Below are 17044 nucleotides of genomic sequence, written 5' to 3' on the forward strand. Positions count from 1 at the left end.
TGTCCCGTGCACGGACCCCGCCCGGTTACCGGCTGGGAGTAGTGGCCGCGGCGCGTGCTGACAGCTCTGCGCATGCGCCGCAGCGGCGCTGCGGGCCTGTGGCGCGTGCGCAAGCGCGGAGCGGCCTAGCCGGCTTGCTGCGTGGGTCGCGGGGGTTGCTGGTGCCGCTGGCGCCCGCCGGCCGCGGCGGCCATGGGGAAGCTGAACGTGGTGATGCTCCGGTACCTCTCCCGGGAGCACTTCAGGGTCCTGACCGCGGTGAGCCCGGCGCGGGGAGGGGCTGCTTAGCTAAGCAGGGCCGGGCCCGTTCCGCGCGCGGATGGGAGACCGGGCACAGGGCGGCGGGGCGGTGGCCGCCGGGGCGGCGGGTCTGTGCTCGGGGAGCCGCGCGGCTCCTGCTGGGCGCCCTGCCCCCTTCCTCGGCCTGTGACCGCTGGCGCCGGAGTTTGAATGAGTTCTATAAATCAGCAGTGTTAAGTTCATAAAAATGCCATTTATAATGCTTTTGTTTTTATTTGCTATTTTAGGTGGAAATGGGCATGAAGAACCATGAAATAGTCCCTGCTAGCTTAATCGCTTCCATTGCCAGCCTTAAACATGGGGGCTGCAACAAAATTTTGAGAGAGTTGGCGAAGCACAAACTCTTGGCTTACGAACGAACTAAAAGTGAGTTTGAATTTTGTGTTGGGCTTCCCCTCCTCCGACAAATGCCTCGCAGTGGTTCACGCAGACGTAGCGGACCTTGACACGGATGGGCATCCAGAGCACCAGTGGCCTGACCCTCTCTTGGGCCAGCCTGGGAACCAGCTGTCTGCTGAGCTGCTCGTGCCAGTAAAGATGAGAGCCAGAATAGTGAGGAACATAGTTAACTTTCTCTTGCTTAGTCACAAAATTCAACAAAAATAAAATAATCACCAATTAGGGCCATATTCAAATGCATATGGGTATCAACCCAAATAGATTATTGTCTTATCATAATACACAAGCTGGGGCAGACTACAAGAGTCTGGTACCCTTCACCCCATCATGAAACAGTTACTAATGTATTTTTTGTTCCCTGCCATGTGACGAGTAGCGGTTGTGCAGGTCCTTTCCTTCAGCCTTGTCGCCGCGTGGGGCTTTGCAAACATACTGTGGGAGTCTGCATGAAGTTCCTTTCCTATCTGTCTCAGCTCTTCAGAGGTTTAAGGGTGAGGATCCCTCTAGATCTTCAAAAAAATCCCAAATCCTGTCTATGTCTCCTACCCTCCAAAGCACTCTGGGTTTTCCCATGCTATCTAAACTACTACCGTTGCCTCCATTATTGAAAGGCTAACAGCATGTCTGTCTTTTACCCAGCTGTTAGTTTTCATAAAACTTGTAGGTAATTGGGCTGATACTAGCCAACAGGGAGAAAATAGGTTTTTGCCTACCATAAACTGAAATAAGAAATGAAACTAAAATTAGACTTATTGTAAAGGTAATGTATACATAATAAGGAGTAAAATATTTCACAATTTATTCTTATTTAGCTGTCCAGGGCTACCGGTTAACTAACGCAGGATACGATTACCTTACTTTGAAAACTCTGTCTTCCCGGCAAGTCATCAATTCTGTTGGAAACCAGATGGGTGTTGGTAAAGAATCAGGTAATCTGAAAAATGTTTTTGATAATTTTTAAGCAAAGAAAGCTGTAATGCTGCAAGTGTTTTGCTAGAAATTGAGTAAAGTTTCCTCTGGATAAACACGTTAGTTGATCTGTCAAACATTTAAGATTTATGGGTCACTCTTTGAAATGCTGTGTAAGGCTGCTGGCTGCATTTGATTTTTTTTTTCAGAAGACTGGCCTTTCACTTTGACCATTCTGTCTAATTTTTGGATTGTCGCTTGAAAAGAAACTTTGCAGGCGTATGGCTTTTGTCTAATGCTTAGTGAAGAATTTTGAACCATTTTACAAAAAGATAACATTAGCTTGTCTTGCCCCACCTAAAATGAGATAGGAAGTTAAAATAGCATTAAAACTATTGGAGTACTATCTTAATTGTTCTTAAGTTCACGTAGCTTTTAGTCTGGCACAGCATGAAACTCTTTGAAGAATGAGGAAGACCATTATTGAGGACAAATGGTAGAAATGAAACACAGGCTATTATTAACATTCTCTAGATTAAGAGGCTGGATTCTTGGGTTCTCTGTCCAGTCAACAGAAAGAAAGAGAGTCCCCCAGGGTGTGATCAAGAACACCAGAGCTGGGCTCCTGCCTTAAATTTCCCTCTAGAGGAGCTTTTATTTCTTCTAGACTGGAGAGATTAGCCTGAATATAGGTACCTTAAGTCAGGCAGTCTGAATTGTCTCTGTTCCTCCTTTCAGTTATTTTTTTTCTCTCTCACTCTGAATTATGTTTTGGATCACATCAAAGTTTAGTTTAATGGGGTGCCATGATCTCTTTGACAATAATTTCTTTTCGTATTCAGATCTCTAATGTACAATATGTAAAATATAGTTGTCTTTAGTAACTCTCAGAATAAATGTAGGTGATCTCGCCCTGCTGGAAGTAGCAATTGTAAGAAGTGAAGCAAAAAATTTCTTGAAGCACTTTTTAATCAGATACTAGCCTGTTAGATACCGTTTATTTCTTAGATGTGTGACAGTATTTCTTTTGTCTTTTAGATATTTATATTGTTGCAAATGAAGAGGAGCAGGAGTTTGCATTGAAATTGCACAGGCTTGGAAGAACTTCCTTTCGCAGCCTTAAAAATAAACGCGACTACCACAAGCACAGGCATAAAATGTCATGGCTGTATTTATCCCGGCTAGCAGCAATGAAGGAGTTTGCCTACATGAAGGTGGGTGATTGTTCACGCTAAATCAACAATGGTGTAATAGACTGGAAGATACTCTTTAGATTTTGTTTCAGTCCATTCATACTTGTAAAACTAATAAGATTTACAAGTTTTCTCTACCTGAAATGTGTATTTCAAGTCCAGTAATTTCAGTGGTATATTTCTGGTACACTTTACAGTGGCAAAACAAAGCTATGCCATGAAAGTCATATGGCATGGAAACGGACTTTATATGAGAAGTTCAGATAAATAGTGTTATTTGTGGACAAATGACATACAAAGCTGTCCAATCACCTCTATCTTAACAAGACAGCGATTAAACATACTGTCATTGCACTTAACTTCTTTGGAAAAGCCAAGAAAAACATTCCGATATCATTTTGTTGGTCCATGAATACATGTGCTGGGGAAAACTTGGTGAAATGCAGACAGAGTTATGCCTTACCATCTTGACTGCATTTTAGTCTTGCCATTTAACTTGGATTCTTTCTGCAGATATAATTGTGGAGGATTCTTAGCATTTTAGTCAGGTGAGTTTCAAACAAATTCCAAACTAAGCATATATCTAATTTGGAACACAGATAGTGTGTACCAGTGATACCTGCTTGTCTTGTATAAAAGATACTCTGTAATTTAAGTTGGAAGGGACTTTTGGAGGTCATCTAGTCCAGTTTCCTGCCCAAAGCAAAGTTAGCTTAAAGGTTAGATCAGGTCCCTCAGGGCCTCATCCTGTAGAGTTTTGAAAATTTTTTAGGATGGAGTTTCCACAAACTTTCTTGGCAGCCCGTTTTTGGGATCCCACTCATGTAATTCTCTGCCTCTGTTTTCTATACTCAAGCATTTAAATTGTTTAGAATTTTAATGATAGTTGAAATTCAGTTAAATGGTTCTCTTGATGACTTACTTGCTTATTGAGATTCATGTTCATATCTATTAGAAGTAAGAGTACATAGTCACTTGAGAGTTAAAATTTTTAGAGCAGTAAATCAACAATTTTAGATTGATTTGAGTTGGGTTTTTCATTTTTGCACTGGTAAAACCATTCCAGTACAAAAGTAGGCAATATAGATCTTAATGTGGAGAAATTTATTAGTGGGGTGACCAAATTCTGTGTTTTAAAACATGCCCATATGTGCAGGCTGCCAGTAATTTGCTGTCAAAGTAAATTAGATTTCTCTTTTAATCGGGATAGGAATCATTCATATTTTAAATCAAATCTGTTTCTGTTGTCACATCAGGTGCTAAAAGAAGTAATAATTCTTTTACCTCTTAGTGACTCAGATATTAAATATATTTCATTTGTATTGATGGCTGAAACATCTGTACGAATTGAATACTGAGGCTGCAGGAGACAGTATTAACTTTAGGATGTTCAGCTTTGGGCATCAGTCTTTTTAAAAGATTGGGCATCCAGCCCCCCGCCCCAATACTACTTGCAGAATTCTTACTTAGCAACACCTAAGATTCCTAACATGTGGGAAATTCACAGATTCTGCTTTATGTATAACCAGTTCTACTGCTTCTCCTATAAATTTCCTTGCATGAGCTTGCAAATGAAAAAAGAAAAGACTATTTACTGTCACTCTGTCATTTGTCAGACACTTGGTTTTGTCCTGCTGTTTTACTGCAGTTTTCTTATTTACCATGGTTTTCAGTTGTTGCTGTGCCATTGAGTGTACTCTTTCAGTGCAAACTGGCATTCTGAGCTGAAAAGGTGCACTGTTCCGTACTGTGGGAAAGAAAATTTTACTTCCAAGCATATATTTCTACTCTCTCTCAGTTCCAGATCTTTATGACCTGCTTTAAAAATGCAGATGTCTTAAAAAGGTTACAAGCTGATAGTGGAAAACTATTTATCAAGAACTACCTTACCCCTCTCCTCTTGTGATATGCAACATCACTATATACATTAAACATGATTTTCTTGTTTCTGTTAAAAATCTTGATTGTCCTTAGGTTCTACCAGTGGCCATCGCAGAGAGAAAAAGGACTGCTAACATCATTTAGAAACTCTGTATTGGTATATTGGTCCACATGTAAATCATTATGTGGCCAGGACTTGTAGAAATATAGACCTTGGAATCAATCTCCCTGGAAAGGAGAACGAGGAGGATTAAATATATGCTAAAAAGTGAAAACAGTGTAAGATTTAAGTAACAAAAGCTAAATTTACGTTGCTATAACTTAGAATCTTCTCTTAGTGAAATTCACTGCTAATGAGAAAATGAGCAAGAAGAGAACAAAACCAATAAAGAAGCTGAGTGTTGGATCAAGTGAATGACAAAATTTGCATCCGAAAAGGCTAACAGGAGTGCTTCAAAATACTATGACCCTGTTAATCTTCAGTGTGGTGCAATTCTGGCTCTTAATATTTAAGAAATGAACTTCTGCCTTACAGAAACTCAGTATGTTTGCTGAGTTAATGAGCCAGACAGAACTGAATTGGCAACAATTTAAAATGTGGAATCTTTTTCTAGTGCCTGCCACACTATTCCTAATTATCTACTGTTACTTACTTGGACTAACAGTCTAGATATGATTCTGTCTTTTCTCCATTCTAGGTTTTCTTTTTCCTCTAGATGCAAGATAATTAAACTGTGGACAAGATAGAAGCATGTTTATTGTCTAAACTTATGAATGTGATTTGTCTTTACAGTGAAAATTCAGAGGGATGTCAGCAGCCTTCCTACTTGAGCATGTACTTTGATGCTTCTAGTTAGCATTGGATAAATCTGTATTGTGCTGCTCCCACAGTAGTGTTTATTGCTTAGCGTAGATGGGAGTTTGTTAATATATGTAATGTTTTCTTAACCATTTAATTTTTCAGCATAGTGTTGTCTCTTTCCAGGCTTTGCATGACAGAAAGTTTCCTGTTCCAAAACCTGTAGACTACAACAGGCATGCAGTAGTCATGGAACTTATTAATGGTTATCCCTTGTAAGTACTAAAGCTTGAATTCTCTGTGTAATAGAAACCGTGACAACATTGGGCTCAGTAAGGTAACAGGGTTGGCATTTTTTCTTGGCATATGGGTAAATTGTGACTTCCCCTTGCTCTCTAGCCCACACGGGTTTGGGTTCTGCCTAGTTATAGTCGTCTTTCTGTTATCTCTTTATTCAAAGAAGGTGGTATTTCTTTTGTCCAAAGAAATTGCTGAAATAGACTGGTATTTTAAGTATGGAATACATCAAAAGAGCAGGGAGGCATAGGTTAATACTACAATTGTGTTCTACATAAAAACTGCGTATCCTGTATGTCTTTCATGTTGTGTTCTTTCTTTGGCTTCAGTTCATGATCCTTGCCGTGGTAATTCAGCTAAGATTACAACTCACCATTTTACAACTTCTTTTTAAAAAATGGGTTTCTTCCCTTTGTGTACCTAGAATATCATGTATAATTACCTTTATTTTTGTTACTTCAGGGAATGTTATATTGATCCAGTTGTTTAACATCTAGAAACATCAAATATCTTTGAAGTTTGTACGTGAAGAGATAGCTTGGTTTGTTTGCACAGCTGAATGCAGAAAGTCTGTTAATACTCAGTCTAATCCAAAATAACCTAGGTGCTTACCCAGCGATTTAAAGTGCTCAGTTCTAGAACAAATCAGGTCATGTTCTGATATGGCAGTCTGTATCTGTAATGGGCATTTTAATCAAAAGAGAACTAATCCCAAAACTTAGGTGAATTAAAGAGTAATGTGGAAGAAGAAATGCCTTTAAAAATGCACGATATTGTCTCTCCCCAACTTCATTTGTTAAATAATTCCATATCTGTGCCGTAGATGAAGCACTTCAATTCCATGTGAACATGAGCAGTGAAAGTTTGCTATGCTATCGCTGTTTTGCAGTTCTGACCTGAAGGAAAGGCTGTAGTGGATGAGAATTATTTCAAATATGCCTAGGTCTTGCAAGAGGCCAATTAACATGACTTCCACATTCAAAGAATGAATGGGATATTTTATAATACGGACTTGTGGCTATGGGAAGTATTGCCAATTAATTTTAGTACCGACATGAAAATTTTTGACAGCAGCCTGTTACAAAGCTGCTAGGCTTCCACTGTACTTTGTTTATATTATATGAAAATGATTCATTCTCATAACACTGAAGTGCTGCATTCAGACCAAAATATCTCATGAAGTAACTGTAAATGCTAACCTCTTCTTGACAGTGCTTAGTGTAACAAAGCAACTGCCTTTTTTCTTAGTCTGCTTGTAAAGAAAAGATGATCTGTATTTTGCCTTGTTAAGATACTTTGCTTTCACTGGTAGAGGTTCAGGTTTTAGGGGGGGGGGTTGTTTGTTTTTTGTTTTGTTTTCCTCTAAGTTAGTCTAGAAAATACAATTTTATGAAAGAAAATGTAATGGGGCCTATTGATTTGACTACAGAAAGACCTAGTTATTGCTGCTACTGAGAGCAGGAGGTTGGACTAGAGATCTCAAGAGGTCCCTTCCAGCCTGAATTACCCTGTGATCCTGTAAGATATATTTCATCTACCTTGTATGTATTTCATATAATTTAAGTCCTTGAAAGTTCAGGATATTTTATTTAACTTTCCAGATGCCAGGTGCGCCAAATGGAAGATCCTGCCTCTGTCTACAGTGAATTAATGGATCTAATTGTAAAACTTGCCAATCACGGTTTGATTCATGGTGATTTCAATGAGTTTAATCTCATATTAGATAATGATGACCATGTCACCATGATTGATTTCCCTCAGATGATATCAACATCACATCCAAATGCTGAATGGTAGGTGGAAACTTAAAGGTGTTTTCAAAATAAATCTAGCAAATGATGATAACAGCAAATGGCCAACCATGACACCTCATTTTCATAAGTCTGTTTCTAATTTTTTCTACTATTGTTGTCACGTGACACAAATAACATGACAAATCTAGTTTGATTTTTTTGAATGGGGAGAAATGTCTCTTTAGGATAAATATGCAGTTAACTGGTTCTCAAACAGAATGATGTCTTTCAGTAAAGAAAAGCTTAGAAATAAACTGCATGTCAACAGTTTGTCTCCCTAGCTTTATCTTGTGAGATCACTACTAGACCATTAATTTTTAAATAAAATCAAAAAATACAAGGCTTTCAGGGTAAAAGTTGATCACTGCAATAAATTTCATTACCTTGATGTTATGTTTCTACAATTCTGTATTTTTTACAGGTATTTTGATAGAGATGTTAAATGTATTAAAGAGTTCTTTAAGAAACGTTTCAGCTATGAGAGTGAACTCTTTCCAACATTCCAGGATATCAGGTATAAAATGCCACATGAATCTGAGTTCTTCTATTTATGGTATTTTTGTTGGTTCTAAGAGAATAATGGATGTTTGAGAGAAATGAAAAAATAGGTGTAACTCTGCAATTTAAAATGATACTTTTGTCATTCCTGCTGTAAGAAGGATCTGTTTTCTTTAGCCGAAGCTACTGTAAGTGGTTTCCAGAAGCTGAAGTGCACTTTTAAATCTGCTGTTGCCTATTTTGCATTTCTTCTTGCTGCTGAGAAGGGGAAGTTATTAATCCAAAGCCTTGATACAAATGACAGATATCTAGGAAATGTTACAGTGATGCAGAATCAGGTTCTCGCATTCCTTAAAGCCTATTTGACACTTCTGGTATATGGAGGATTAATTTATGCTCCAATTTTAAATTTATTTTTTAAATGCCAGTAAATGTGGTGACTGTTTTCAGACTTTTTTTTTGATATTTTTGTCCCTTTTTGCACACTTTAAGAATGAAGTTGTTGCAATGAAAAGGATTTTATTTCATATTGAGCTTCTTTTCAAACGGGAGCCACATGTGCATCAGTCCGTGTGAATGTCAGTGTACCCTTTATTGTTCTGTGTGCATAAACATAATTTGATCTTTAAGTCAAATTGTAGTCCTACTAAAATCAAATCATTTATTTTAAATAAATAAATAAATAAATAAATAAATAAATGCTGGTTGCGGAGATGGAGTCATCTGCTGTAGGAAAAGTTTGCTACTATCAGTCTACAGTCTGTTAACTAATTTACCCAAAGCTCAGCACTATCATACTGTGCGCCATGTGTTTCAACAGAGTACACTCTTCGTTAATAGTATCTGAATAGTTACAGTGCAACTTGATAGTATTTTTAATCCAAAATAAGGCATATTACTAGCACGATGATTTCATGTATTAAAAGAAATCTACTTGTACCTCTTTCTCAGGAGAGAGTGTTCTCTTGACATAGAGATTGCTGCCAGTGGCTATACAAAGGAAATGCAGGAAGATGATGAACTGCTTTACCCAGCAGGTCCTGATGAGAATGATCATAAAATAGAGACATCAGAATTTTTAGATCTTGAAGGTAAACTCAACTTCCTCAGCACAGATAAAGAAAACAATGGAGACTTCACGCATGAAGTGGATGATTTCTCTGAAAGCAGATCCTCTAAAGGCTTGATGAATTGCAGTGAAGAGGCTGATATGACTGAAAGTAGTGAAAATACACAGAGGCTGAGTGTGTCAGAGTTGAGTTCTGTCTTAGAAAAAGTTGAAGGGCAAACTACCCTTTGGAACACAAGTAATGATGCAGAGAGTTCTGTAATTGCTTTTTCTGAGGACAAAAGAATAACTGAAAATGCTGCTGAAGTTGAAAATCAGACAGGTCAAGGAGAAGGCCCCAATGACAAGGACAGTGAAGATGAGTGCCCTGATCTGGTTGACTTGTCAACATTAAACAAGCAATTCAGGCCTTACAGGTAAAGATTCCCATTGGCTGTCTAGGAGTTGTTTCTCCCCCCCTCCTGCAATAAATGGGCATCTTCAAAGTAGTTCAGCACTGCTCTTCAGCCACCCTTGTTTTCAATTGAAGACTAAAAATTCAATTTATCTTTTTTAATGTTAGAGTGAATATCTTTCCTGTTGATCTCATGCTAGGTAACTTATTGATTGGTACTATATATGTAATGCTTCTTAGTGTGACCAATCAGTTGTCTCACAGTGTAGTATTCAATGAAAGAACCAGTCTTGGAATTAATTCCTAGATCCACCTATTTTCTGTGGTGGACTTTTTTTCCTCTGTCTTTCTTTTTTCTTTATTTTAATTAATAATGATAGTGAAAGAGTTCTGGATGTTAAAATATTCTTCTGAATAACTCTTATGGTTAGATTTATAATTAGAATGCTCTTTCTTAAAGCCAATTTATCCTTCCCCTTGCTCAGCTGAAGTTAGCAAGAACATGCTCCTTGGAATATATTATTCAAATATATCTTACTGTCTGTTGTTCTGGCTTTTAATTCCTTTCCTGACTTGTTTAGAAATTCCTGCTTACCTTCAGGCTAGCCACCTTGTACACGAAACGGTAATTCTGAGTTTGCCTGCTCCCTATGTATCTGAATATGCATAGAAGCTCTGACACTCCCTCTTCTTCTCACCCCTTTTGTGTTTTAGGGAAATGACTTGTCTAGGCAATATGCAGAATCTGAAATACAATTTATCATTTTCTGAAGTCTCTTTTAATGTGTTTAGTATGTATGTAGCTATCATGTAAAAAATCTTACATGTCATAAAATGCATGTTTTGAAGAACTAGAGTTAAGATTTCAAATGTAAATTTTCTGTAGTACTCAGATGTTGTGTTGGGAATTTTCAGATTATAGCTCAAAAACTTATGATTAGAACATGATAGCCATAAAAGGCAAAGGATGTTTATTTTGTTGCATGGAATAAAACATCAATTTATGTATTTTAGAAATGAAGAGAGTATGGCTCATATCAATGAGCACAGAACCAGGACTAAAAGTATCACATCAGTCAGCAGTGTTGGGAGCTGTTCAACCATTCCACCGGTAATTATTATTTTCTAGTCTACTCTCAGACCCTCTTAAATTGCACATAGCTGATAGTAAGTATTTATAAAAATGTTCTCTAGCATTATTTTTTGAACGGTTATTATGATTTACCTCTATGGTTTGCAGTTCCATTACCACAGAAGAATAAGACTAATATTTCTGTAATTGTTTAGAAGTAAACAATTTCCAGCACTTCCCAACATGTGTTGCTCTTTGCTCTGCTTTTCATCAAAGCTCTACACCAGCATTAGCAGCTCTCTCATTTAGGCAATAACAGGTGTATGGGTGGTAGTACACTAATTTAAATATAATCAGTTCATGTACTTCTGTTGTTAGCTACAATTAGTATTTTTGAATTTTAAAAATGAATGCTTGAGTCAAGATTTAGCTTGGCCGTTTCCACTTCCTGTCTTACAACTTTCTTTACCCTCTTCTCTGAAACGTTCATACAAACTCATTTCAATAGGTGGGGTTTTGGCAATATGAATTTGACTTGCCCATCATATAAATGAGAACACTTTGCAGCTGAATTTAATGTCTTTTTTTTCAACCCCAGTCTGTATAGTCAGGATGGCTACCTTTATCACATTTCAAAAGTGCAATTGATTTTAAAAGGAAGAAGATTCTTTCTAGTTATAATATATCCTCCATATAAAACAGGAAGAAACTGCTGTCTTATCAGCTGTGTCAGCTGATCCATGAGGTAATTTTTCTTGTGGGTCAGACTAGATACTTGCCACTGTAAATGTGGGCACGTGTATTCAGGCTTAGTATCATTAACAGTTAAGAATAGCAGGTCTGAAGAATCTGTTTTGAGGGACATGTTAGTGTAGTTTCAGCTCTTTCATGGCATGGACCAAAAGTCAAAATGTGCAGATTATCTTTTCAAAGCATTTCTATTGCCCAGTAAGAGTACACGTCCTGTGAATATTGTGTCCGAAAACCCCGCTACTGGCAAGAGTGATTATTTAGTTAGACTTGATGATTCTCATATACAAGCAGTCTCTTAAATCCAGGGCCTCCTACTTACTACTTCATTAGTCTTCTAAAAAAGGCTTTACTACATCCTATTAAGTGATGTGGTTTATTCTGTGAAGAAGCCTTGTTTTAGACAAGGTGTCTCTAAGTGGCTATATTATTCGTAGAATGCTTGGCTGCTTTACTTTATTTTTCTTTTAAGATGAGTACGTTAAAGATGTGGCAATAAACTTAGAAAGTTACATAAATAATCATGTTAAGAAACAGCATATTTGTGTGTTGGCTAACACATTTTTCTAGGACTTCATGTGAGAAGAAAACAGATGTCAATGTTAGTCATCACAGTTCTTATTCTAGGGGATGGCCCTGTGTCTCCCTAAGGAGACGGGCTCAGGTTAGAACTGTGCAATGAAGGAAACAAGAGCCAGGGTGACCTGCCCAGACTTCTCCAGCTTCTGGTGCTTGCGATTTTTTTTTTTTCTTCAGTTCATTAATTTAAGTCTGCAGGATTTCTAAAAAAAAAGGTTGGTGCTACTAAGTAACAGAGAAAATGACTTGAAATTATGCTCCTCTACCACTTGGTGGCAGCAATGGTCATTATGTAGCTATGAAAAGTTTGTGAGTACTTCGGGGATCTTTGTTTACTCTGTAGGCAGACACATAAAACACGTTAGAAATATTCGAATGGCATGTACATAGCTAATATTCTGTTCTAAAAGAAAGAAACACAACAGCAGGAGAGGCTTTCCAGAGACTGAGCCACATAAACAACTTTTAATCCTGTACTGTCTTGCATAACACTTCCTCAGTTATTGACCACGTACATGCCCTTTTGCCAAGTAAAAATAAGGTTTCTGCCCATTGTGGAATCTTATTTGAACTTCTGAGTGTTAGAACTAAAGAAAAGGTATGTATAATGAGCTAACTCTCACATAAGAAAATGATTATAAAAGTAAAAATGCAAAAGAATGGCACTGGACAGCCCACTGGGCTGCTTAGAGCCAATGCCTGTTATTGCTGCTAGCATTTCTGTTGTTTATACAGCTTTCTGTTCAGTGGACAAAACATATTAAAAAATAAACAGCATAAAAATATTTTTCAAATTAAACATGTAAAAGGAATTCTTGCAGGCATATATCAAACAAGAGCAGTAGGTACATTCATAACTTGGAGACTATCCCCAAAAGAGCACATGTCATGAATTATGGAAAATCAGCTATTCTAGATGAAAACAGGTATCTTGTTGTGCTTGTACAAATCTTTGTAAGGACAATTCTAATTTAATTAGAAGACATTATGTGAACTGTCCAAAAAGTTAAATAATAAAAATGTAAATCTGTTTACTCTGAAGCACTTAAATAGTTGCTTAGGCTTAGGATGACCGTGATGGAAAGACTAGTGAGACTTGCATGCTGTGGTTGAGCAGTAAAGTTTTGTGAACTTAAATTTTGCCTACATACCTTCTTCTGATATTTCTGATTTCTATGTTGCAAAGTTTCTCTCACAAATTTTTGTAAAAACTACCAAGAAAGTATTCTGTTGTCCTTGACCACAGGGAAGAGAAGTAAAGAAACCTTCCTTTAGCTTTCTGCCTATAAAAATTACAGAATGACAGTTGCCTAACTGACAAAAGAAGACATCAATGAAATGGTTTTAATTCTGATCAGTGTTTCTCCTGGAATATTTTTAAAGAGAAACTACAATTTTTATTTCCAAAGAGCTCATGGATAAATGTACCTAAGAAGGACACATCAGATGCAACTGTTGTTTTATCCATGTTTTGATAGTCAGTCTGCATGCAAGATAACTTAGCAAACTGCTGTTCTGGTGACACTCTTGATTACTACAGAATTCCTGCTGGAATCAGAATTTGGTTCTTGAATTCCTAGACTATCTTGTATTTTCTTACTGTAGTTGTACTAGTCACAGCTACTTTTAAAGAATATAACCTGTCAAAATTATGCTATCTAGTTCTTGATTTATTCCCTACCAGCTTGCTACTTAATATGCTACAATGAAGTTTAGTAGATAGTACAATAAATAAAGCATCACAAGGCAATTGAAATTAGGGTAAATGTAAAGAAATATTATTGGATGGAAACTCTTCCTCTTATCCAGTTATTTGGACATCAGCAGATCTTTTATTAATGGCAGGTTTATTCCTTGATGTGCTTTTTTAATGCTGTAATAATTATAATAAAAATAAGACACTTTTGGAATTACCAATAGATATGAGTCCTGCATGATGACATAGAAAGATGAAAAAAAATTTTTTTTCTTTCTTCCAAGACAAGAAACACAAGCACACACTCAATACGAGTGCAGCAACTTGAGTTGGGATCATTATCCACATGAAGAATTTGCAGCCAAAACCTGCTAAATCATGGCTTGATTTTTATTAGGCCTAGCTATTGTTATCTTAATGGGGAGCAGAACTGAGAATGAAAACATAAGTACAAATAACAAATGAAAGCTCTAGGGAAAGGGCAGTCGCTGCTGCTGTTTCAGTGCTGTTGCTGTAGAGGCAAAGGACAGTCCTGAGCTTGTGGAGCAGCCCTCTCAGCTGAAAAGGCATCTTGCCTCACAGCAGGGGAAAAGGGGAAGGAAGAATTCCAAGTGATTCCTGACTGCCCCTCTTTGTTACCCACACTGGTGCTGAAGAGCTGGTGTTTTCCATTAGAATTGTACTCAGATCATTGTAAGCCAGGCTTTAAAAAAAAAATCAAGATGCTAGAAAAACAGGCACAAGCCAAATAATTACTACAGGGGCATGATTTTTTTTTTTTTAACTTAAAAGAAAGACATTTGTCAAATCTTCAAGCATAGAACATCATTACCAGTTTTTACATTTTTGTGGAAGGCATGTTGGTATTGAAGTGCAAGATTGTTACGGGATGTCTTAGTACTAAATGATCTTCAAAAAGTACCAATACTGAATTTATTTATTTGTAGGAACTGGTGAAACAGAAGATAAAACGTCAGCTGACCAAGCAACAGAAGGCTGCTCTGAGGCGGCGGCTGCAGAAAGGAGAGGCAAATATTTATACCAAACAGCGTCGAGAAAATATGCAAAACATTAAGTCAAATTTGGATGCAGCTAGTTTCTGGGGATAATTTATTAAAGCTTCCTCTAGAACATCAGAAAACTCATAATATATACATTCAAAATAATTATATTCTGGAGCAATAGTCCTTTTATACAACAGAATGTTATTTTCCAAAGCTAATAAACATCATTCTGGTTCCTGTGATTTGGTTGGGGGATTTTGTTTTGTGTTTCTAGTTAAAACCATTGGCTGTGATTTAAATTGCATCAGTGGTATCAGGTACGATAACTAAACTAGAGTAATTCCCAATCTTGTTATAAATAGATTGTAGTGTGTTAGTGTACATTAAGAATCTTTTGATTCCTCTTAAAATTTTCCCTTCCACCTTAAAAACCAACTTTTGCAAGGACATGAAACTGAAATCTAAAATGCTGCCATCTTACATTATAGAGAGATACTTCTTCAGTTTAATTAAAAATCAGAGAAGTATGAACCTGATTGATAGCAGTTAGTACTGAAATAGTTAACACTCTAAGATCTCTTTTGTACCTGTACAGACACCACCAAACAATATGTTAATACCCATACTTTGAACCCAGCAATTCTCATTTATCTTCCCTTCACTCCAAGCTTTCACATATAAATCTTGGCCCAGAAAGACAAGTAATAAAAACAGTTTTGTACAGACCTGGCAAGCATTCAGATTTTTGAATGCGCCTATGCAGTTCCAGGTTAGCTTAATTCCTTTGTATCTAATAACTTACCAACAAGGATGATGGTTCTGGAATTTCTGTTTTCAGAAATATTACTCTGACTTCCAGCTTGTAATCTCCTTGTGCTCTTTGAAGACCTTAAAGAAATACAAACACCCTCATCTTTAAGCAAGGTATTTCAAGTAATAAAATAAGACGGTGTCTCTACTTAAAAAAAAACATCATTTATTTAAAAGACGAGAAACATTTGTGAGCACGGAAAAGGCTGTAGCAAGAGACAGCAGTTCAGACTTTTTCTTTGGTCTGTTTTAACCTTCCATCCAGTGCATCTGTGCTCAGACTGTCAGATGGAGCACTTCTTAGGAAGGCCAAATGGACAAGAGTTTAAATTCTCTTATTTTTTGAACGTCTTAAAAATATTTTATTTGCCTGGGAAAATAAGGAACTTGGAATTTGATCTTTGGTTTTATGCTCGCATGTCTGATTGATAATATCTGTTCTGCTCCACCCTGTGTTCCTGGTATGCCTGATACCTCATTGGGTTGTACCCTATTGAAGAGTTATAGCCTCTATTCTGTCTTGCAGCATGCTCTTGCTTTTGAAGTTTTAAATTTTTGTTTCATTGCTGCAACAGTATAAAATGTAGTCTCAGCCAGCAGCTACATATGGTCTTAAATATAACAGCAGGTCATTGAAGCGATGCAACAGATGATAGGTAAGTGTGCTTCATTGTACCATCAGAGTTGCATGGAAGTATGTTGACACAAGTAAGGAAGTTCAATGAAGTCTTACCTGTAGGTGATGATTGAAATCAAGGTATGTAGGCTTGTTTCATGATACAGTTAGAGGAGTCAATGATTTTAGCAGGGGTAGAAAAGCAACCTAAGTGAATTTAACTGTGTTTCCATTTTAAACATGAAGGGAAAAAATTATCATCTTTTACACGTCTAGGTTTTATCTGCTAAGAAGCTCTTTCAACGACACTTTAACAAGACTTCAAAAACATCATTCTTTGCCCAAGATGTGCATGCGTTTCTTGGCTTCTAATTTAGACCTTTTCTGAGTGAGGGGGGGTTTTGGTGTGCGATCTGAAGTCTGTCTTGGTAATTGGTTCCAAAAATATACAAAGGTTGTTCAGAGTGATTCAGCTCCATCACAAAAGAAGGGATGGTGGAAATCTATGCTGTTTGTTTATTTTCAAAATGTTCCTTTAAAGCACCCATTAATTCTTTTAAAGGTAGTCTAATGGATGGCTGTAAGTTATCATTTTCACTTACCCTGCCAGGCTAGACTCTTCTGAGACTGGAGTTAGCGAGGGAGGAACTAAACCTCAAAGTTATAGCTTAATATATCTTTATTAAGCCTTTTCTTTTTTTGCAAGCAGCAGAATTCCTGAAATATCTAAAGTCATCAAAGGTCACAATGAAGTTTACACATAGAATGAATTTCATAGTACTCACTCTGTTTGAATGTCCACATATGAAACAAAGTTTACTTTATTTAGAGTGAACTTAGGGAAATGTAGAGGTTAAGACAATAATGTTCTTGACAAGTCTTAACAAATTCACATATTTAACAGCAAGGAATGTGTGGGTTATAACAAAATTGGTTTAAAATGTGTCATTTTAATAGGCGTACAAGGTAGTAGTTGGAGTGCATG

The 17044-nt window shown here is 37.1% G+C and overlaps 1 protein-coding gene across 2 annotated transcripts; it reads left to right on the top strand.

Moving 5' to 3' along the window:
- Positions 1-120: 120 nt before the first annotated feature.
- On the top strand, positions 121-14875 carry RIOK2 (RIO kinase 2). Of its 2 annotated transcripts, none has more exons than XM_067315812.1 (10): positions 121-258; positions 528-666; positions 1512-1628; positions 2647-2822; positions 5668-5756; positions 7380-7571; positions 7993-8085; positions 9021-9554; positions 10547-10643; positions 14577-14875. In XM_067315812.1, the coding sequence occupies exons 1-10, from the start codon at positions 193-195 to the stop codon at positions 14736-14738; spliced, it is 1665 nt and encodes a 554-aa protein (XP_067171913.1). In that variant the 5' UTR covers positions 121-192; the 3' UTR covers positions 14739-14875. The 2 variants fall into 2 exon arrangements, with proteins under 2 accessions (XP_067171913.1, XP_067171914.1); XM_067315813.1 differs by having other exon boundaries at positions 9021-9160; positions 14577-14664.
- Positions 14876-17044: the final 2169 nt, after the last annotated feature.

The sequence above is a fragment of the Apteryx mantelli genome, chromosome Z, assembly GCF_036417845.1.
Source record: "Apteryx mantelli isolate bAptMan1 chromosome Z, bAptMan1.hap1, whole genome shotgun sequence".
Lineage (NCBI taxonomy): Eukaryota > Metazoa > Chordata > Aves > Apterygiformes > Apterygidae > Apteryx > Apteryx mantelli.

Coding starts and splice junctions, on each gene's coding strand:
- RIOK2 (XM_067315812.1), top strand. CDS start 193: ATGGGGAAGCTGAACGTGGTGATGCTCCGGTACCTCTCCCGGGAGCAC. Junction 259..527: donor ACTTCAGGGTCCTGACCGCG/GTGAGCCCGGCG, acceptor TTGCTATTTTAG/GTGGAAATGGGCATGAAGAA. Junction 2,823..5,667: donor AGGAGTTTGCCTACATGAAG/GTGGGTGATTGT, acceptor GTCTCTTTCCAG/GCTTTGCATGACAGAAAGTT.